Genomic DNA, 14,983 nt, shown 5'->3' on the forward strand with positions numbered 1-14,983 from the left:
GAGATACACACAAACTAGAAGTAAACTATGTCTGTTTTTTAACAATAGCTTTTAAACTTCTTTGTCTTTTTTTCGTTAGTTGCAACTATTGGAGAAACTACACCCATAGATATAAAGGAACCAGAGGAGACCCAGACAGCAGACGAAAGTCTTCCTGAGCAGATCAGCAACGAGATTATCACTCTTTCCGCTTTGCCAGCTTCCAGATGGAAGAATCTGCTCGACCTCAAGCTCATCAAGGTGATCAATCTTTCATTAACTTTGTTTACAATTATTTCCATGTCTAGAAACGTATATGAGAGACATTTATTATTTAAACTGTCTACAATCCTAAGATCGATAAGAGAGCTTTTAGCGAGCTAATATATTGCTCGTAAAATAACCTAATTGATGCAATTGCCTCGTAGATTAGCGAAGGCACTTATAGGCGTGTGGTAGCCAACTGATAAAAGTTTAAGAAGCTTTATTGTACATCAAATATTGTTTACTTAGGGATGAATGCCTATTCGTAATCTAGAAACTTTTAAAAAAGTTAAATGCCAGCAAAGCTTAAGTTGAAATATTAAAGTTAATAATTTGGAATCTGTCTATTATTTTACTTTTATTGATATCTATCTATTATTTTAGAACTTATAGCCGTACAGTTTATGCCTAAACTTTTGCCTTGAACAACATTTCTGTTGCCGTTACGGATGTAGGTCAAAAATGACCTATTTCTGGACCCTTTTCTGCTTTTTCTTGAAAAATTATTCATATCCTTGATTTGGGCCTAATATGTTGATTTGTTTGTTTACTCCTCATTAAAATAAATTTCACTAAGTCAGCTATTTGCTGTGTTGTCTTGTCCAAATTTATTAAATGCAGACCAACGAACTACTAATTGTCCAAATTTTTGCAAAGCTATTTTTTAGGAAAAAGTAGAATAATTTGACAGTGATTTTAAATTTTATTTGCTTTTCTTTAAAAATTCGCGCTAAAAGTAGTAAATTTTATACTTCGATATCAATAACGGCTCCTCAAAGAGGATGATGATATCTTCCCTCCCCCTATGCATTCTCTCTTTCCTCTAATTTTCTAAAATCAGAAATCTTTGAGGAGCGGCTTTCCTCTCCAATTTTTGCGAATAGGAACACATCTTAAACAGTTTAACCGTTTTTCTATACTCAAGACTGTAAACCCTACTGTTTGATGTAGTATACTGTATATTTTTTATATATGTTATATTATTCGTTTGAGAATTTTCAGTATAAATAATAATGCCGTTTAACAGGAACGAAATAAACCTAAAGAGCCTCCACAGAAGCCAAAAGCTGCCCCATTCTTCCTCCCGACTATACCAGGGCTGGAACCCAAGTTTGATACGTCACAGGCTGAGGATACCGCCGTAAGTGTATATCAATTTTCTTTGAATATCATGTTGTAGCTATTGGCAACTTCTGGTTTGAAGTTTGTCACAGGCTGAGCGCATTATCTTATGCGCCAAGTAAATGCTCTTTTTCACTTGTCGTTGTCTTTGTGTTGGGAAGCTGAAATTCGTTGTGCCTAAAAGCCCTTTCCAGTTTAATCCAGTTAGTGACAAATTTAATCCATTATTGCTTGCTGGCTCTGTTGGAACTCAGAGCCCGCCTCCTTTACACCAGAAGCGGAAACTCTAAAGATTCATCCACGTTGTCCAAGATCATTAGAGTATTTTTTATTTCTTCTTTTTTAACTGAAACTACTTTCAAGGCTCTTGTCCCGTCAGTTCATTTTAAAATCATTTTCTATCTTCCCAATGGCCCGATAAGGTGCCTGTAATGTTAAATTTTGGGATGGTTTTAAAGGCTAGTTTTATAACAAAATAATCCCTCCCTCTATTTTGAGTTGTCTAGTTTTCTTTGGGACACTTCCCTTGTCTGATTGCCAGTATGAATTCATTTCAGCTGCAATATTTTTCATTTTCAACTGCTAATTTCTTTGTTCGGTTTAATTTGATCAAAAAGATCTTCGGGGATCAAAGATTAGAAACCTTAAAAGGAAAGTTTGTTTTGACTTGAGGGCTTTGGCACTTTGTTCATTGATTCCAGCGAAGCCATCAATATAATTTGCTTTGACGTCATAGTGTGGGTTCTGTTTTTTTGATGACGTTAATTGAGAAAAAACGGCCTTTAGCTCAAGTATTTTCCCTCTTTTTAGCTGCTTGAAGCATCTGGTGCATTAAATTTTCAGTTTCAATCTTTAAAGATGAATACTTTGATCATTCATTATTAAGACTGCCTCGCATAATTGATCTGGCTTTGCAATGGAATTTTAAGCTTGAGTTTGTTGTTTGCTTCAATCTTAATGGGTAGATGTCACGCCACTCATGGTTTTGAAAAAAACGGCAATTGCAATGCAGCTATTCAAGCACCATGTTTTTGTTATATTACCGCGCAATGGTATGCTACTGCCATATTTTCATGTGCTTTGATTATTGATAACAGACCTAGGTAGACACAATGCCTGGTACCCTGCTAGCAAAACTGAGCTTAAATTCAGTCTTAGAGCACATTTTAAGAATAATAAATTTTAAGAAATTTTTACGTTTGAAATTGATAAAATTTGAAAATTAATTAAGAATCATTGCCTGGCTCGCCATAACTTTTTATCTACGCGATTTTTAAAAGAGAATAGAAAAGCGTGATTTTCACTCACAATGTCAGTGGAATACTATCAACACCCATCAAGCTTGTATTTCCCTATTATGTTGTTTTGTTTCCAACAATTTTTCCATGACGAAGAAAGACAATAGCAAATATATTTTCGTTATTTTTTAGCATGAATCGAGAGTCGTATCCATAAACATCTTTTATGAAAAGACAAGATTTCAGATGTTATTGGAAGAATCAGCAAAATCTAGAAACTGTATGTGTTTATTTCCTATTCTTTTATTATGTTAGTTATTTTTTGAGTCTTAGTGATTTTTGTATCTTTTTCAACTTCTTTTCACTTTAATTCCTATATTGATTGCTAGAGTCCGCAGCAAATTTCGCAACCATTTACACATTTGAATGAGTGGTCGTCTACATTAAGAATTGCTAACCCATTTCGAAGACATAACGAAAGTCTTTGAGACGCTGAAGCTCTAGTGATCTATTGCTTCTGCGAGGCGGTGTCATAAGCTTGCTTGTATTTTTAAACTTCTTTTTGCTTAGCCAAGACGTCGTAGAAATTCTTTTCTTTCTTTTAAACGTGGCTTCTTCTTATTTGGATGAAATTGTTTTCGCAAAGGAAATATGTTTTGAATTTTAAAAATTATTTTGAAAAAACTAAAGCAGTGATTGGCTTTCTTGCCTCAAGAATGTTTTCGTATAACTCTCAAGTTTTAAAACGACACCATCTGATTATTCAATTGATGGAACTGTCGTGGTTGTGTTGACTTTTTTCTGCAAATCGTGAACTTGGATGACATCTGATTACTCATTCATCCAACATTGACTGGTCTCCCTTATGTTTAATTCATGAGTTTTTCCTTAATCTGGTTATTTCTCTTACTAATTCCTTGTTCGTTGCAAATTTTTGGTCTATTCTTACACTATTCTCGCCACGTAGACCACTCTCGAGTCCTTCTAAGGCGGTAATCTTGTTTAGAATGGCTCGGTTTTCAATAGCTATGTTTGCAGATGCCAGCTGGTTTCTGAAGTACGCCCGGATCTGCTTTCGTTTTTACGTCTTTTGGAAACTCCGCAAAGATTTTCAAGTCTTGTTTTCTTCTTAACGCAAAACGCTCACTTTGGAAGGATTTCGAAGCAAAACAAGGCATAATTTTAAAGTTTAAATGCGATATGTAAAGAGAACTGGTCTTCTTTCGTTTTTGTAATGATCAAAATAGTTTAGGTTGTGCTTGAGAAAAAATGAGCCAAAGGCTGCTCATTGTCACAATATTCTTGTCCTCTGTAGACCAATATGTGTGGATCAGTTCACACAGAGATAAATAAACAGATAAAAATTAAAGAACTTGAAGAAATGATTGATTGCAGTATTTATGATTAAAAGACTTTTTAAACTGATGCTTTGATAAGTGAAGGAAGTGATTAGTAGGATAAAGAAAGAGTTTAAAAATTGGCAAGAAAATAGGAAAAAACGATGATGCTGATATGAATGAATTAAAAGAGACAGGAGAGTTGAGATGAAAGATGTTGATTATGAATAAACTGTATTTTTTTCATTTATGCCATTGTATAAAGATAGAAACACAAGTGATGGATGATGTTTTTTATTCAAAAACAATTCACTGAATTTGGACAAATTTTTTTAGCTTTTTTCGCAAGTGCTCTTCTAGATTACATAAATTTACCTTCCAAAAAATATTTTCATTTATTCATATTCTCAAATATATATTTTTGTATTAAAATATTCTCATTTAATGGAATTGTCTTTCATGGTTTCTTTAATTTCAAAATTGTAATATTTGTGGGTGGTAAATTAAATTTTTCATACCTCTTCAGTACGAATAAAGCAACGCTAAAGGTTTATAGTGCTGCCTATTTCAAACACACATTGAGCTCCCAAAATAATTCGTACTGTAATGCCATATTACATTTAGAATGGAAAACAGCATGTAATCGTTCATCTTTGCAGCAATCACAGAAACAACAGAAAACTTGATACAGAAAAACGTTTAATAGAATGTTTGTGCTGCGTAGAAGTGATGAATTGTTATTGCTGCTGCTGTTATCTCACTTATCTGTTTACTGAAATATTAAATTTCTCACAATCGAAATATCGCATCTAATAAAATCATTCTAAAGATAGTAGCTATTCTCAGTTTTATTCATGTCTATCTTAGCTTATTAGGCAAGCAGTCTTCGGGATACACAGATTACAAGTGGCTTTGCATGCAGGTGTATTTGGTTGTCGCAACCATATAAGCAATTTCTTAGAAACTGTTTATTCATAAATTTGATGTCGTTTTGAAAAGGACTTAAGGATTGTTGAAAAGGAAAACATTTCTTGCTTTTTTGCTCGAACGAAAGTCAATTTTAGTCCATTAAGAGAAGGAATAATTCTTTTCAATTCTCAAGGTCACCGAAAGATCAGGTTGCAGCAAATAGAGTATTTCGGTCATCGTCATTATGCATCATAATTTCTTTCTTTCATACGCTAATCACCTTTTTCTTACGACGCTATTTTTGCATTTGGTTTGTCGATACAAAGATTTCATGCGCATTTCGTTTCAGCCACGCCAGTGTTATTGTTCGTAGTTCTATAACCAGGCATAGCATATTCAGTAAAGAGGTTGCCTTTCTCTGTAACGTTGACTACCTTTTATGATATCCTTAGCTTATATTTCTTACTTCCTTTCCCATTTCCTTAAGTTTTGCTTTGTGAACCTCGCCTTTTTAGCGTGTTGACTTTTTACGAATTCTTTGAAGTTTGTGTTGTTCTCTTTCATCATTCCTCTCTTTAGCGAGCACCGTAATTTGTTCCACTTTGCCTCATTTTATTCCACTTCGTAGCGAGGCCCAGTATGCAGGGTATAGCTTATTACCTATGTAGGTGATATCTGTTTGCTACATGGTTGAGAATTACATAACCTAAGCCACAGATTTTGTTGCAAGTTAGCAGTAATTTATAAGTATTGCTAGGCTTATGAAGGGTAACAGCTGGTATAGGTATACTTAGCATTTCACTTTGCTTCCTTGCCTTCTGGAAGTTTTTTTAGGATGTATGCAAATGAGCTCTGTTGTTGATTTTGCAAATGATATCTGTTCAAGTAGATTAGAGTGCCAATAGGATTAGAAAATGGATGGTATGATTATTCACAGGAAATTGTGCATAGCTAATGTTGCAGTGAGAACTACAGAAATTCCTTCAATTTTAGTGGGAAAACCTTTGCATAGAAAATGTAAATTTAGATTATTTAAATCGACTTTAAACTAATCCATATCGCGACAATTTTATGACAGGTTTACATACTGAGAATAACCTTTTAAGAAATATTTTCAACCAAACTTTGCGGATGTCGTTAAAATGAGATTTTATTGTTTCTTTTGCTCCATGTTTTCACCGACTTCTTTTTCTTTAGATGATGCTGTTATGGACTCGCTCAAAGAAATGAGTCCTTCTGCGATTGATGTCGAGTTACGATCGGTTGCACCCGAGGTTGGTGGTAATGTCGATATGATGGAGAAGATGCTTGATTTCTTCAAGTACAGAATGAAAGATGGTCGCGACTATGAACTGGTTCAATCGTACATTGGTCTGTTTTTAAAGGTATTTATGATGCCCTTTTTGATATTCACTTTTGGCTCTAACGTCCGATCTTTCTTGGTTTCTTCAAATCAACGAGAAATAGAATAAGGTTTAACGGTCAATTCAGATTAGCCAATTGATTTGATGAATTGAGCTATATTAGCCAATTGGAATTGTGGTAGATAATTCAAATTTATAGTTCAAACGTTAAGGTGAACAAAGCTCTTTACATACCAATGCCTTTATAAAAATGTGCTTTTTCCGAATTATGCGTTTTCAAAATCTACGTTTTCATCAATTTAATCTCATTCGATCCAACCGGTGTTGAAAAGGTGTCTGTCTCTACATTGATCCGAGTTACCCCTATAAAGCTCACCCCCCCCCCCCCCATCAAGCAGAAACGTTGTTTCAATCATTTCTTTACATTTCTTTACATTTCTTTACATTTCTTTACTCAATTATAAAACCAGCTTTTTCGCTTATTTTAAATATCTGGAACCCGTTTTCAAAAGTCTTCGGTTTTCAGTGTATCGGGTACCAATGTATGTTAAGTGTGTATGTACATGGCTTAAAATGACTTCTTGTTTTAAAGAAACGAATTTTCCCAAATCGAATAAACCATTTGTGTTGGTTTTTATTCCCACTTTTGAAGTATAGAAATATTTGAAGAATAAACACCAGCAGAGCGCAAATAATATTTGTAGATTTCTCCATAATTTGTCGACTTTTTCATGTCGACATTAAATTGTTTTTTCCATTTTCATTGAACGCGTTTCTTTATCTTTCATACCTCGCAGTGATCCGCTACTTTTAGCATTATTTTTCGTTTTGCAAGAATTCAAAATAATGATAAAACCAATATATCTAAAATAAACATCTTTTACCATAGATTGCCTAGATTATAAACCTCAATTGCTCACAATTAAAAATTTCCTAGTTTCATATGCAGAACAGCTGCGTTAAAATGTTTAGCAAGCGAAAGAATTAGAGGTGATTTGCAAGAGCTGTAGGCACCTGCATGCTACTTTTAGGTGATTTTGTTTAGATATAACCGACGTATGATGACATAGCTTCTCTTGGAAGTTTTTGAATCAACTCAAAGCCTTCCAATTTTTTCTAACACTTTTCAATGCGCCACTGCTGTTTTAATGCTTACGAAGTTGATTTTATCGATATATTGATCTCAAAATCCTGTTCAACTGCGATGCAAAGCATGGTCAGGTCTCATTCTTAAACCCATACCAACTTTCTAAATCCAACCGTCACTTGTACCTTAACATTTTGCCGTTATGCTGCTGTTCAATTTCGTATATAAAAGATTTATCTTCCACAGAAACTGCGTTTGATGAATTTTGCTAATGTGTAAGAGTAATGGCTGTTATTTTGGTAATTTTGTTATCATCCACTATTTTCAAAGTAAATCAGACTTTATAAAGCTGTAATGTTTCAAGGTACTGAGGTAATCAGGCAGATTTTTTCATGCTTCGAGCTGAGAGGGGCTAAAAAAGGTTATGAGAAAGTCCCTAGCAATAACAACCATGAACTTTACGGTTTTAATGACTTCATCGCGTGTTTATCATTCTTTTCACCTGAGACCCTATATAAACTCTCGGCGGATCTAAAGGTGATCAATTCAATTGAATGCTTACTCTTCCAATCTGCTTGACAAAGTATTTTTTAGATTAATTGTCTATACAGTTGAAAAATGCTGCAAAAATTCTTCAAGTATTATGAACTTTTAGTTTCACTATCAATTAGACAAATTCTGACCCGACTGAGAGAACGCTTTTTCCATTCCATGCGTCACGTGCTCTTTCTATTTATTTTGTCTCTTGAAGATTTTTCATCACCAGTCTTAATGTTCAGTCGACGGCCCTACTCGAACATAACGCAAAACTTTCCATGTTTGGTCTCTATTCGGTTTTCACGGCCTTCCATTAAAATTTGAAATAAAGTTTGGGATGCACAAACTTTTACGTAGACGACGTAATAGTGTGTCATTGTGACGTAAGTTTTTCCAGTTACGTCAGACCTATTTTTAGGTTAGTTTGTTTAGAGTACTCAGCACGTGATTTTATTAAGTATCTTTTTTAAGAGTCAATTGTAGGTCTTTCGAAGCACTAGAAGATTATCTGAACATGTGTTAGAGGTTTGATTAAAGGTTCAGTTACAGAAAGGCCGTATCTTTGAGAGGGCGGAAACAATCGACCATTCCCATGGGCTTCGTTTGTGAGAAAAAAGGGGTTTGATTTATGTCACCCTCGTTCCATAAGCCTACGCATAATGTACCTTGGCGCAAAAAACAATGAGTCATTTGTCTGTCTGGAGAAGGTTGAGCGATCAAGTTATCTGCGAACCGCCATAAGGTTCGTTAACAGTGAAAGTTGGCTTAAATTTAATTTTACAGCGATTTTCTTAGTACAACTAATCCATTCAGCGTATTATTGAAAACATTCAAGGGTATTTGGGAAATCCAATTTCAAATAAGAGTGGAATATTCATCTGAATGAGGAATTTTAATGAAAACAAAAACATGAGCCATTTTGCATAAATTAATTGTCTCTAATGTTATGCACGCTCGAATGAATGTCTAAGCAATTTTATTTCGAAAGTAATTTGCCATATTTCGCTATTTCATAGTTTTGAATAGAAAAGCTTTAATACTTGCAATTGTAAAATATCGTCTAGGTCAATAAATTTCATCAGCAAGTTTTAATGTGAACTTGTAGCTTAAATGAAACTCATTTGAGGTCACACCGATTCATTGTTCTCAAAAATTTGGTTAAAAAGGAATTTCACTAGACAATGTGTGCGAATGAACAGATATAAACTATGCCGAAACCGATCTCTCTTTATTAATCGTGCATTGGAACAGTTTTCCCGTTCTCCGGACCTTTGCGAACACGCAACCATCGTAATTTTGCAGGGACCTGTCGAGAACCTGATATTGTTGACGTTGTAGCGTTTGTGCGAGAGGCCTTGCATCTCCGCGTCTATTGCGCTCGACTAATCGTGGGCCTTTCTTTGCGTTTAGCAAATGGATAGAGGTGCAGCCGCCTCCTTTCGAGTAAAAATCAGATCATTTTTTAGAAAATTTCCACTACTATGGAAAATTTGCAAAAAGGGCCCAACGAAAAATAACTGAAAGAAGCACACGGCTCTACGCTGCAGTTAACCGTTTATTTTAAAGAATAAAATATGCAGCCACAGCTAGAGAAAGTTAAGAGAAAAAAAATAGTGCAATGCCAACCTCAGCCAGTTCGCACTGGACACTGTCACACAATCTTAAACCGTTAAAAGATCAGGGACCCAGTTGCCCTCGGTACCAAAGCCACGTAGATTCGAGCACAGAAATAGAACATAGGAACGGCAAGTGGAGGAGCATCTTCCTGAGAAGAATGAAAAGTGGCTCTGGGCTAACCCTTCGTCTCAAATTTATGATCCTCCGCTTGCCGCCCCTATCTTCTATTTCCAGTCACGAATTTATGTGGCTATGATACCCAGGCTAGGATCCAGTTTGCTATTTGAGTATTGTAGCTAAATAAATGGAGCACAGCATCGCTGTAGAGTTATATGTGATGTTTCTGATAAAAAAATCTACTAAGACGTTGCGTGAGTAGAAAGGATTAATTTGAGTTGGATATCATGAGATACACCGTCACCCGTTTTCATAGGAACGGACAAAAAAGCGTGATACAATAGGCGGTACGATATAAATCTAATCCATAAATTGCAAAAAAAAGTACAAAGTCAAGAAATACAGATAATTTCATTGAAAAGTTTATTTAAAAAAGACGACGGAGGTCATTGGAAATCGCCAGGGGCCCAAACTACTGGGGAATTTCTGTGATTTTGGCTCTCATTGCTGGGGAAGGCATTGGGCCTACTGGGGAATTTTCCCCAGTAGTTACACTGTTAAAAAATGCTCTGGTAATGAAGTAGTTGGAATCCCTGTTGTGCCCAGGCCTCCAGACTATGAGGCAGTTCTAGAAAGCACAGCTAAACACTAGCGTGATCTTTGTAATACCTTGATGAATGGATGAGCATAAATTGATAAATTATTGAGAAAAACGAACAATAAAAGTCTCTTTCAATACTCCACTAGCCAGCTTGAGAACTGAACAGTTTGATTTCTTTTCAGCTTCATGGAAAGCAGATTGCATCGGAGCCAAAGCTGAGGCAGCAAGCAGAAGATATCGTTGAAATTAATAGGAATGGATGGTTGCGATGTCAAGAACTTATCAATCAATCAACCTGCTTGATAAACTATTTCAAAAGTGCGACTCTTTGATGAATATAATGTTTATGGAAGTTGTATTTTAATCCGATGCTTTTGATTTAAATACAAAAAGTAGAGAGGAATTGCATTTGCCTTTGCCTTTTTTGTATTCTTGAAGCCAGGCATTTTAACTTGACTTCCCATATTGCAAAGGTTGGTCATGAATCGCCTGTTCGTTTTAAAAGAAGAAAATCAGTTCCTACGTTTTACATATTTTCGTGCATTCATACACAACTAGATAAACACGGCGCCTTCTCGGTATTAAAAGGCTGTTTTGCACGATTTCGCGATTAGTATGAGCATGCATATCAGAGGATATCCAGCGATTTTTGAGGTCCGTTTCCAGACTTCATTTGCATTGTTAACAGGAAAACCAATCCGCTCAGCTTCTCCTATTTTGCATCCGAATTGACAATTTGAGGTGCTTCAGATAGATTGACCCTGATGTGCTATTCGGGTTGACCCTAGCCGTGTTCTCTTTTCTGTTTATATACGAATGTATACAACGAAATGGAACTCGGGACAGTTATTGCCTTCTTTCGTATTCGTTCCTTATTGATCCAGATTTTTGCCTACACATTTATTAGGCAGATCTATAATAGCACCGGCATAGTAAATGTTTCAGTTATTTTGTACCCGGACAGTTTGTACCCGGAAAAGCTTAGAGGCAGGTTTCAGTTACAGCGTGCGCAATGTTCTCAAACTTTTGTATCTATTTCTGTTTTTAAGGGAAAATTTGGATGAAAAATTCGCCTAGAAAATTTATACTGCTAGTTGAACTAAAATCAAAAAGCACTTGAGCGATTTTTGATGATCGATTTAGACAAAAGAACATTTTACGAAAACTCTGCAATTTCGAAACAGCAAACAAAGTTGTCAGTTGCCTTGTCAATGATTATCTCTGGCAGTATACAAAGTTTTGGTATTTTGACTGCAGAAATGCCCCACCTATCTTAAACTCGGCAATGTCTGATTGGAAAAGCAGCACTGTAATCGTATTTTCTGTTTGCCTAATCCATTTTTAATCTTCTTCAAGGTCAGGTCTAAAAGTGCTGTAAATGCGATAAAATGACCTATTTAAATGTTGCCTCTGCACCTTTAACCTTCTTCCTTCAATTTTGTATCCTTAAGTCAAAATTTTTCTATTAAACTAAGTAATTTTGTCATTTAGCGAAAGTCTAGGCATCGATGCATTAAAAATACTTGCAAAACTTCCAACCAATGTTAAAAAATAAACTGAGAAATTGCACAGCTCTTTGCAATCTTCTTTGCGCAAGACCATTCTTAACATTCTACGCACGTGTAAATCGTCGATTAATGATGCTCAAACTGATGCGTTTCAATTATTTTGTTATTCATATTAATTTTCTTTTGCAAGTATTTGTGGAGTATCTTAAAATTAAAGCCAACATGAAAAAATGACGGTCACTCGGCTAGAAATGTGCAAAATCGCAATAAAAACAATCACGTTTAATCGCTTATCTTTTGAAGGTTTTAAGAGCTTAAGTCTCTATCAAGATGAATGCTAATCACATTTCTTGGTTCTCGGACGATGTTTTATATTTTTACCTTTAATTTTGAAAGATTTCTCCTCTTTTCGCTTCATCCGAACGACTTTTCCTTGAATTTTACTAGCTCACCTTGCGAGTTTTCATAGCGGCTGAAACTCGATTAATTTTATTTTCGTTGGCATTTAAGTTGTTTGCTTTTCGAAATGTTCGCCTGTGGCAATAAAGCAATGTGCAGACTTTTATTAATTTGTATTAGAAATAAAGGGTCGATTAACATTTGTTTTCGGCATAATGCATTTATTAACAGTGATAAACTGGAGAGAAATTTTCAAAATATAACTCACATTTCAGTTTAAGAGTTTAATGAACTAAATGAGTTTGAGAATAACAAGGACAAATCGGCCTTAAGTACGAGTGAATTATTTATATCAATTAGAAGTTAACCATATCATTTAGTTTTGAGTTTGTATTAGTTTGAAGGAATTCAGGAAAGTGTCTTGAAAAACATGCATTTTTATATAAACATGAATGTCTTGTTTTACATTATACTGATAAGTTTTCCATCGGAACAATTTTGTAACCCCTTCCGAAACATATTACATATTGCAAGCCCTGCAATCATCTAAAAGCCTCTACTAAGCAATTAGATCGTTTGTTTACAAAGTTTCTCATTGTATATAATACTTTTCTACTAGCGCATACAGAAAGTATTATCGATGGACATTTTGTCGAAGTTTATTTCTTTTTAGAGAGCCTTGGTCTGTCACACATACGTAGAACGCATTTCAAAGTAGATGGCACGTGTTGGCAAAAATTGGGTACCTCTGTGAGCTGCAAATAGGTACTTTTGTCCCTGAAAAGTGGGGAAGAGCACATGCCCCTTGTGCGCATAGCTTCTACATATATGGCCCATCACCTTGTAGGTTGGGTCTCTCTTCGCAATGGGTTCCCATCCTTTAATTGCAAAGCCTTTCGGCTTGTCTAGTTTAGGAAAGTTTAAGAACTTTCAATGCATAGCAGCCAAGGTACTTGATAAGCCAGCCACTTATGAAAAACCTTTAGTTAACAGACCAGATATCGATGAAAGTCAACTACTCAGGTAAAATTCCAATGACAGTCAAAGTGTAAAAGAAAGTGAAGCGTTGCTAAATTATTTTTTTCTGCGTAGAACAGGATTGTTTTTAAGTTGAAACTCGGAGATCGTGCCTGATGGGATGATCAAGCGAATGTACTTGCTGTTTAGTTAATAAATATAACTTAATTTAAAATACAAGTTCCCTTCCAGATATTTTCATTTCATAAGTTCAGATCTGGGACACTTCCTCGAATTTGCGACACTGTACTTGCGTATAACTCCCATAAGTTAAAATTTTTCGTTGCAAGATTCGACAACGACATTTCCAATTGGCATAATTGGTTTTGAACAGAAAACATCTTCTACCAAAGGTGGGTTATTCATATTTAATCACTCGATTGTCTCTTATCTTCAAAAGCATCTACTACCTCGATTCAGCTTTTGGAATCTCGATATGTTAGTTACCATTGAATGTTGTGTGCCCCAGGAATCGTACCTTGATCCACTTATATTTGCATAAGGCTAAGCTAACTTTAGCTGCTATGCAGGCATGCCACTCCATGGAAATCTCTTAAACCCTTGGTAGAAATCATATTGTTTCATCGGTAATTACCTAGAAATCCTTTTGTTTTGTTTTACTCTCGTACGCTGTTTGTAAAGAGCGAAACAACAGGACCAGAAACAAACTTACTGTAGCAATGATTTTCAAAGAAACCACAAGCGAGGCCTGCATTGGTAACACAAAACAGCTGTAAGTGTTGCAAAGTTAGACTCTTTTTATTTCATTTAACCGTCGCTTGATAAAGAACAGCAATCATTGCTAATGCTAGCTCAGTCAGTGGTCAAAACAATCAAAGAAATGATTCAGCTTGAAATGGCTACGCTGGAAAGCTCGTCACGATCTAAATCTACCCTTTACCAAATAGCGAGTTTTTATTGCTTCACAATCAATTATGAGATGATTTCTGATGTAATAAAGTAAATCCTAGCAAATAAGAACATTCCTCTTGAAATGCCAGACCGGCAGACTCAAAATCTTTTAAATTATGAACCTAACGTTTTTCAACCTATTAGATTCTTAAACATAGAGTACTGAATAGAAATGACTACCTGTAAATTCTTAAATAGAGAGGTTCTTTCCTGTGGTGATCTACTGTAAGGGCCAAGTAATTTCTTGAAATATAGATCCCCAGGGCTGGCGCTAGAAACCAAACCACGATGTGCCGACAATCTAAATTTAAAGTGCCGACGACTATAGAAATGGTTGCCGACATATTTTATGAACTCCCCCTTACAGTTTCTTTAAGTCTTAAGATGTTTTGAAAATAAAGGAAAAAAATGTTCTTATCCGCCAATCAAATCGTATATACATTCTTTGAACTAAAAATTTCGTTAAAGCGTTTCAAATCACCAAAATTTGACATGAAAATTTTTTGATGTGCCTAGCTAGGAGGCCCTTGTACAGTACATTTTTTACTGGCTAAGCAAGTTTTAGCCATTTATTGTTTGGTTTCTGCCAAAGACAGAATGATCTTGCTTTTTGGATATCTTGTTTTAAAAAGATCAAGGATAACGTAAAGGGCCAAGCACCTTGTCCCGCTTTGACTGAATATCGTGCAAATGTCTTGCTTGACTGTGAAAATGGCTGCGCATTTAATCGGTATCACACGCCTTGGGCGAAGACCGCAGAAGAAACAAATTTGCGACCACGCCCTTAAGTTTAGCTTAAAATACGTTTATGAATATTTCTAGGAGCCATTTTCTTCCACTTGTTCAGAATGTTTCACTATTCTCAACATACTTTTGATATGTTTGAGTAATTCCATTCTTAAAAGTTGAATAAATTACTTTATAAGGCCCCCATAGAGTCTTTAAGCTCTGGGGAAATTTGCCCCTTTGCCCCCC

At 35.4% G+C, this 14,983-nt stretch overlaps 1 protein-coding gene across 1 annotated transcript in view; it reads left to right on the forward strand.

Moving 5' to 3' along the window:
- LOC135686885 (WD repeat-containing protein 36) overlaps positions 1-10,575 on the forward strand; it is a 28,613-nt gene extending 18,038 nt beyond the window's left edge. Inside the window, exons 20-24 of the mRNA XM_065203261.2 lie at positions 80-240; positions 1,271-1,384; positions 2,796-2,883; positions 6,047-6,234; positions 10,355-10,575. Of these exons, the coding sequence (XP_065059333.2) occupies positions 80-240; positions 1,271-1,384; positions 2,796-2,883; positions 6,047-6,234; positions 10,355-10,504 (701 nt within the window). The 3' untranslated portion in view covers positions 10,505-10,575. The remainder of the gene's footprint in view (positions 1-79; positions 241-1,270; positions 1,385-2,795; positions 2,884-6,046; positions 6,235-10,354) is intronic.
- Positions 10,576-14,983: the final 4,408 nt, after the last annotated feature.

This window comes from Rhopilema esculentum, chromosome 6 (genome assembly GCF_057945365.1).
Source record: "Rhopilema esculentum isolate cy_ngs chromosome 6, ASM5794536v1, whole genome shotgun sequence".
Taxonomy (NCBI): domain Eukaryota; kingdom Metazoa; phylum Cnidaria; class Scyphozoa; order Rhizostomeae; family Rhizostomatidae; genus Rhopilema; species Rhopilema esculentum.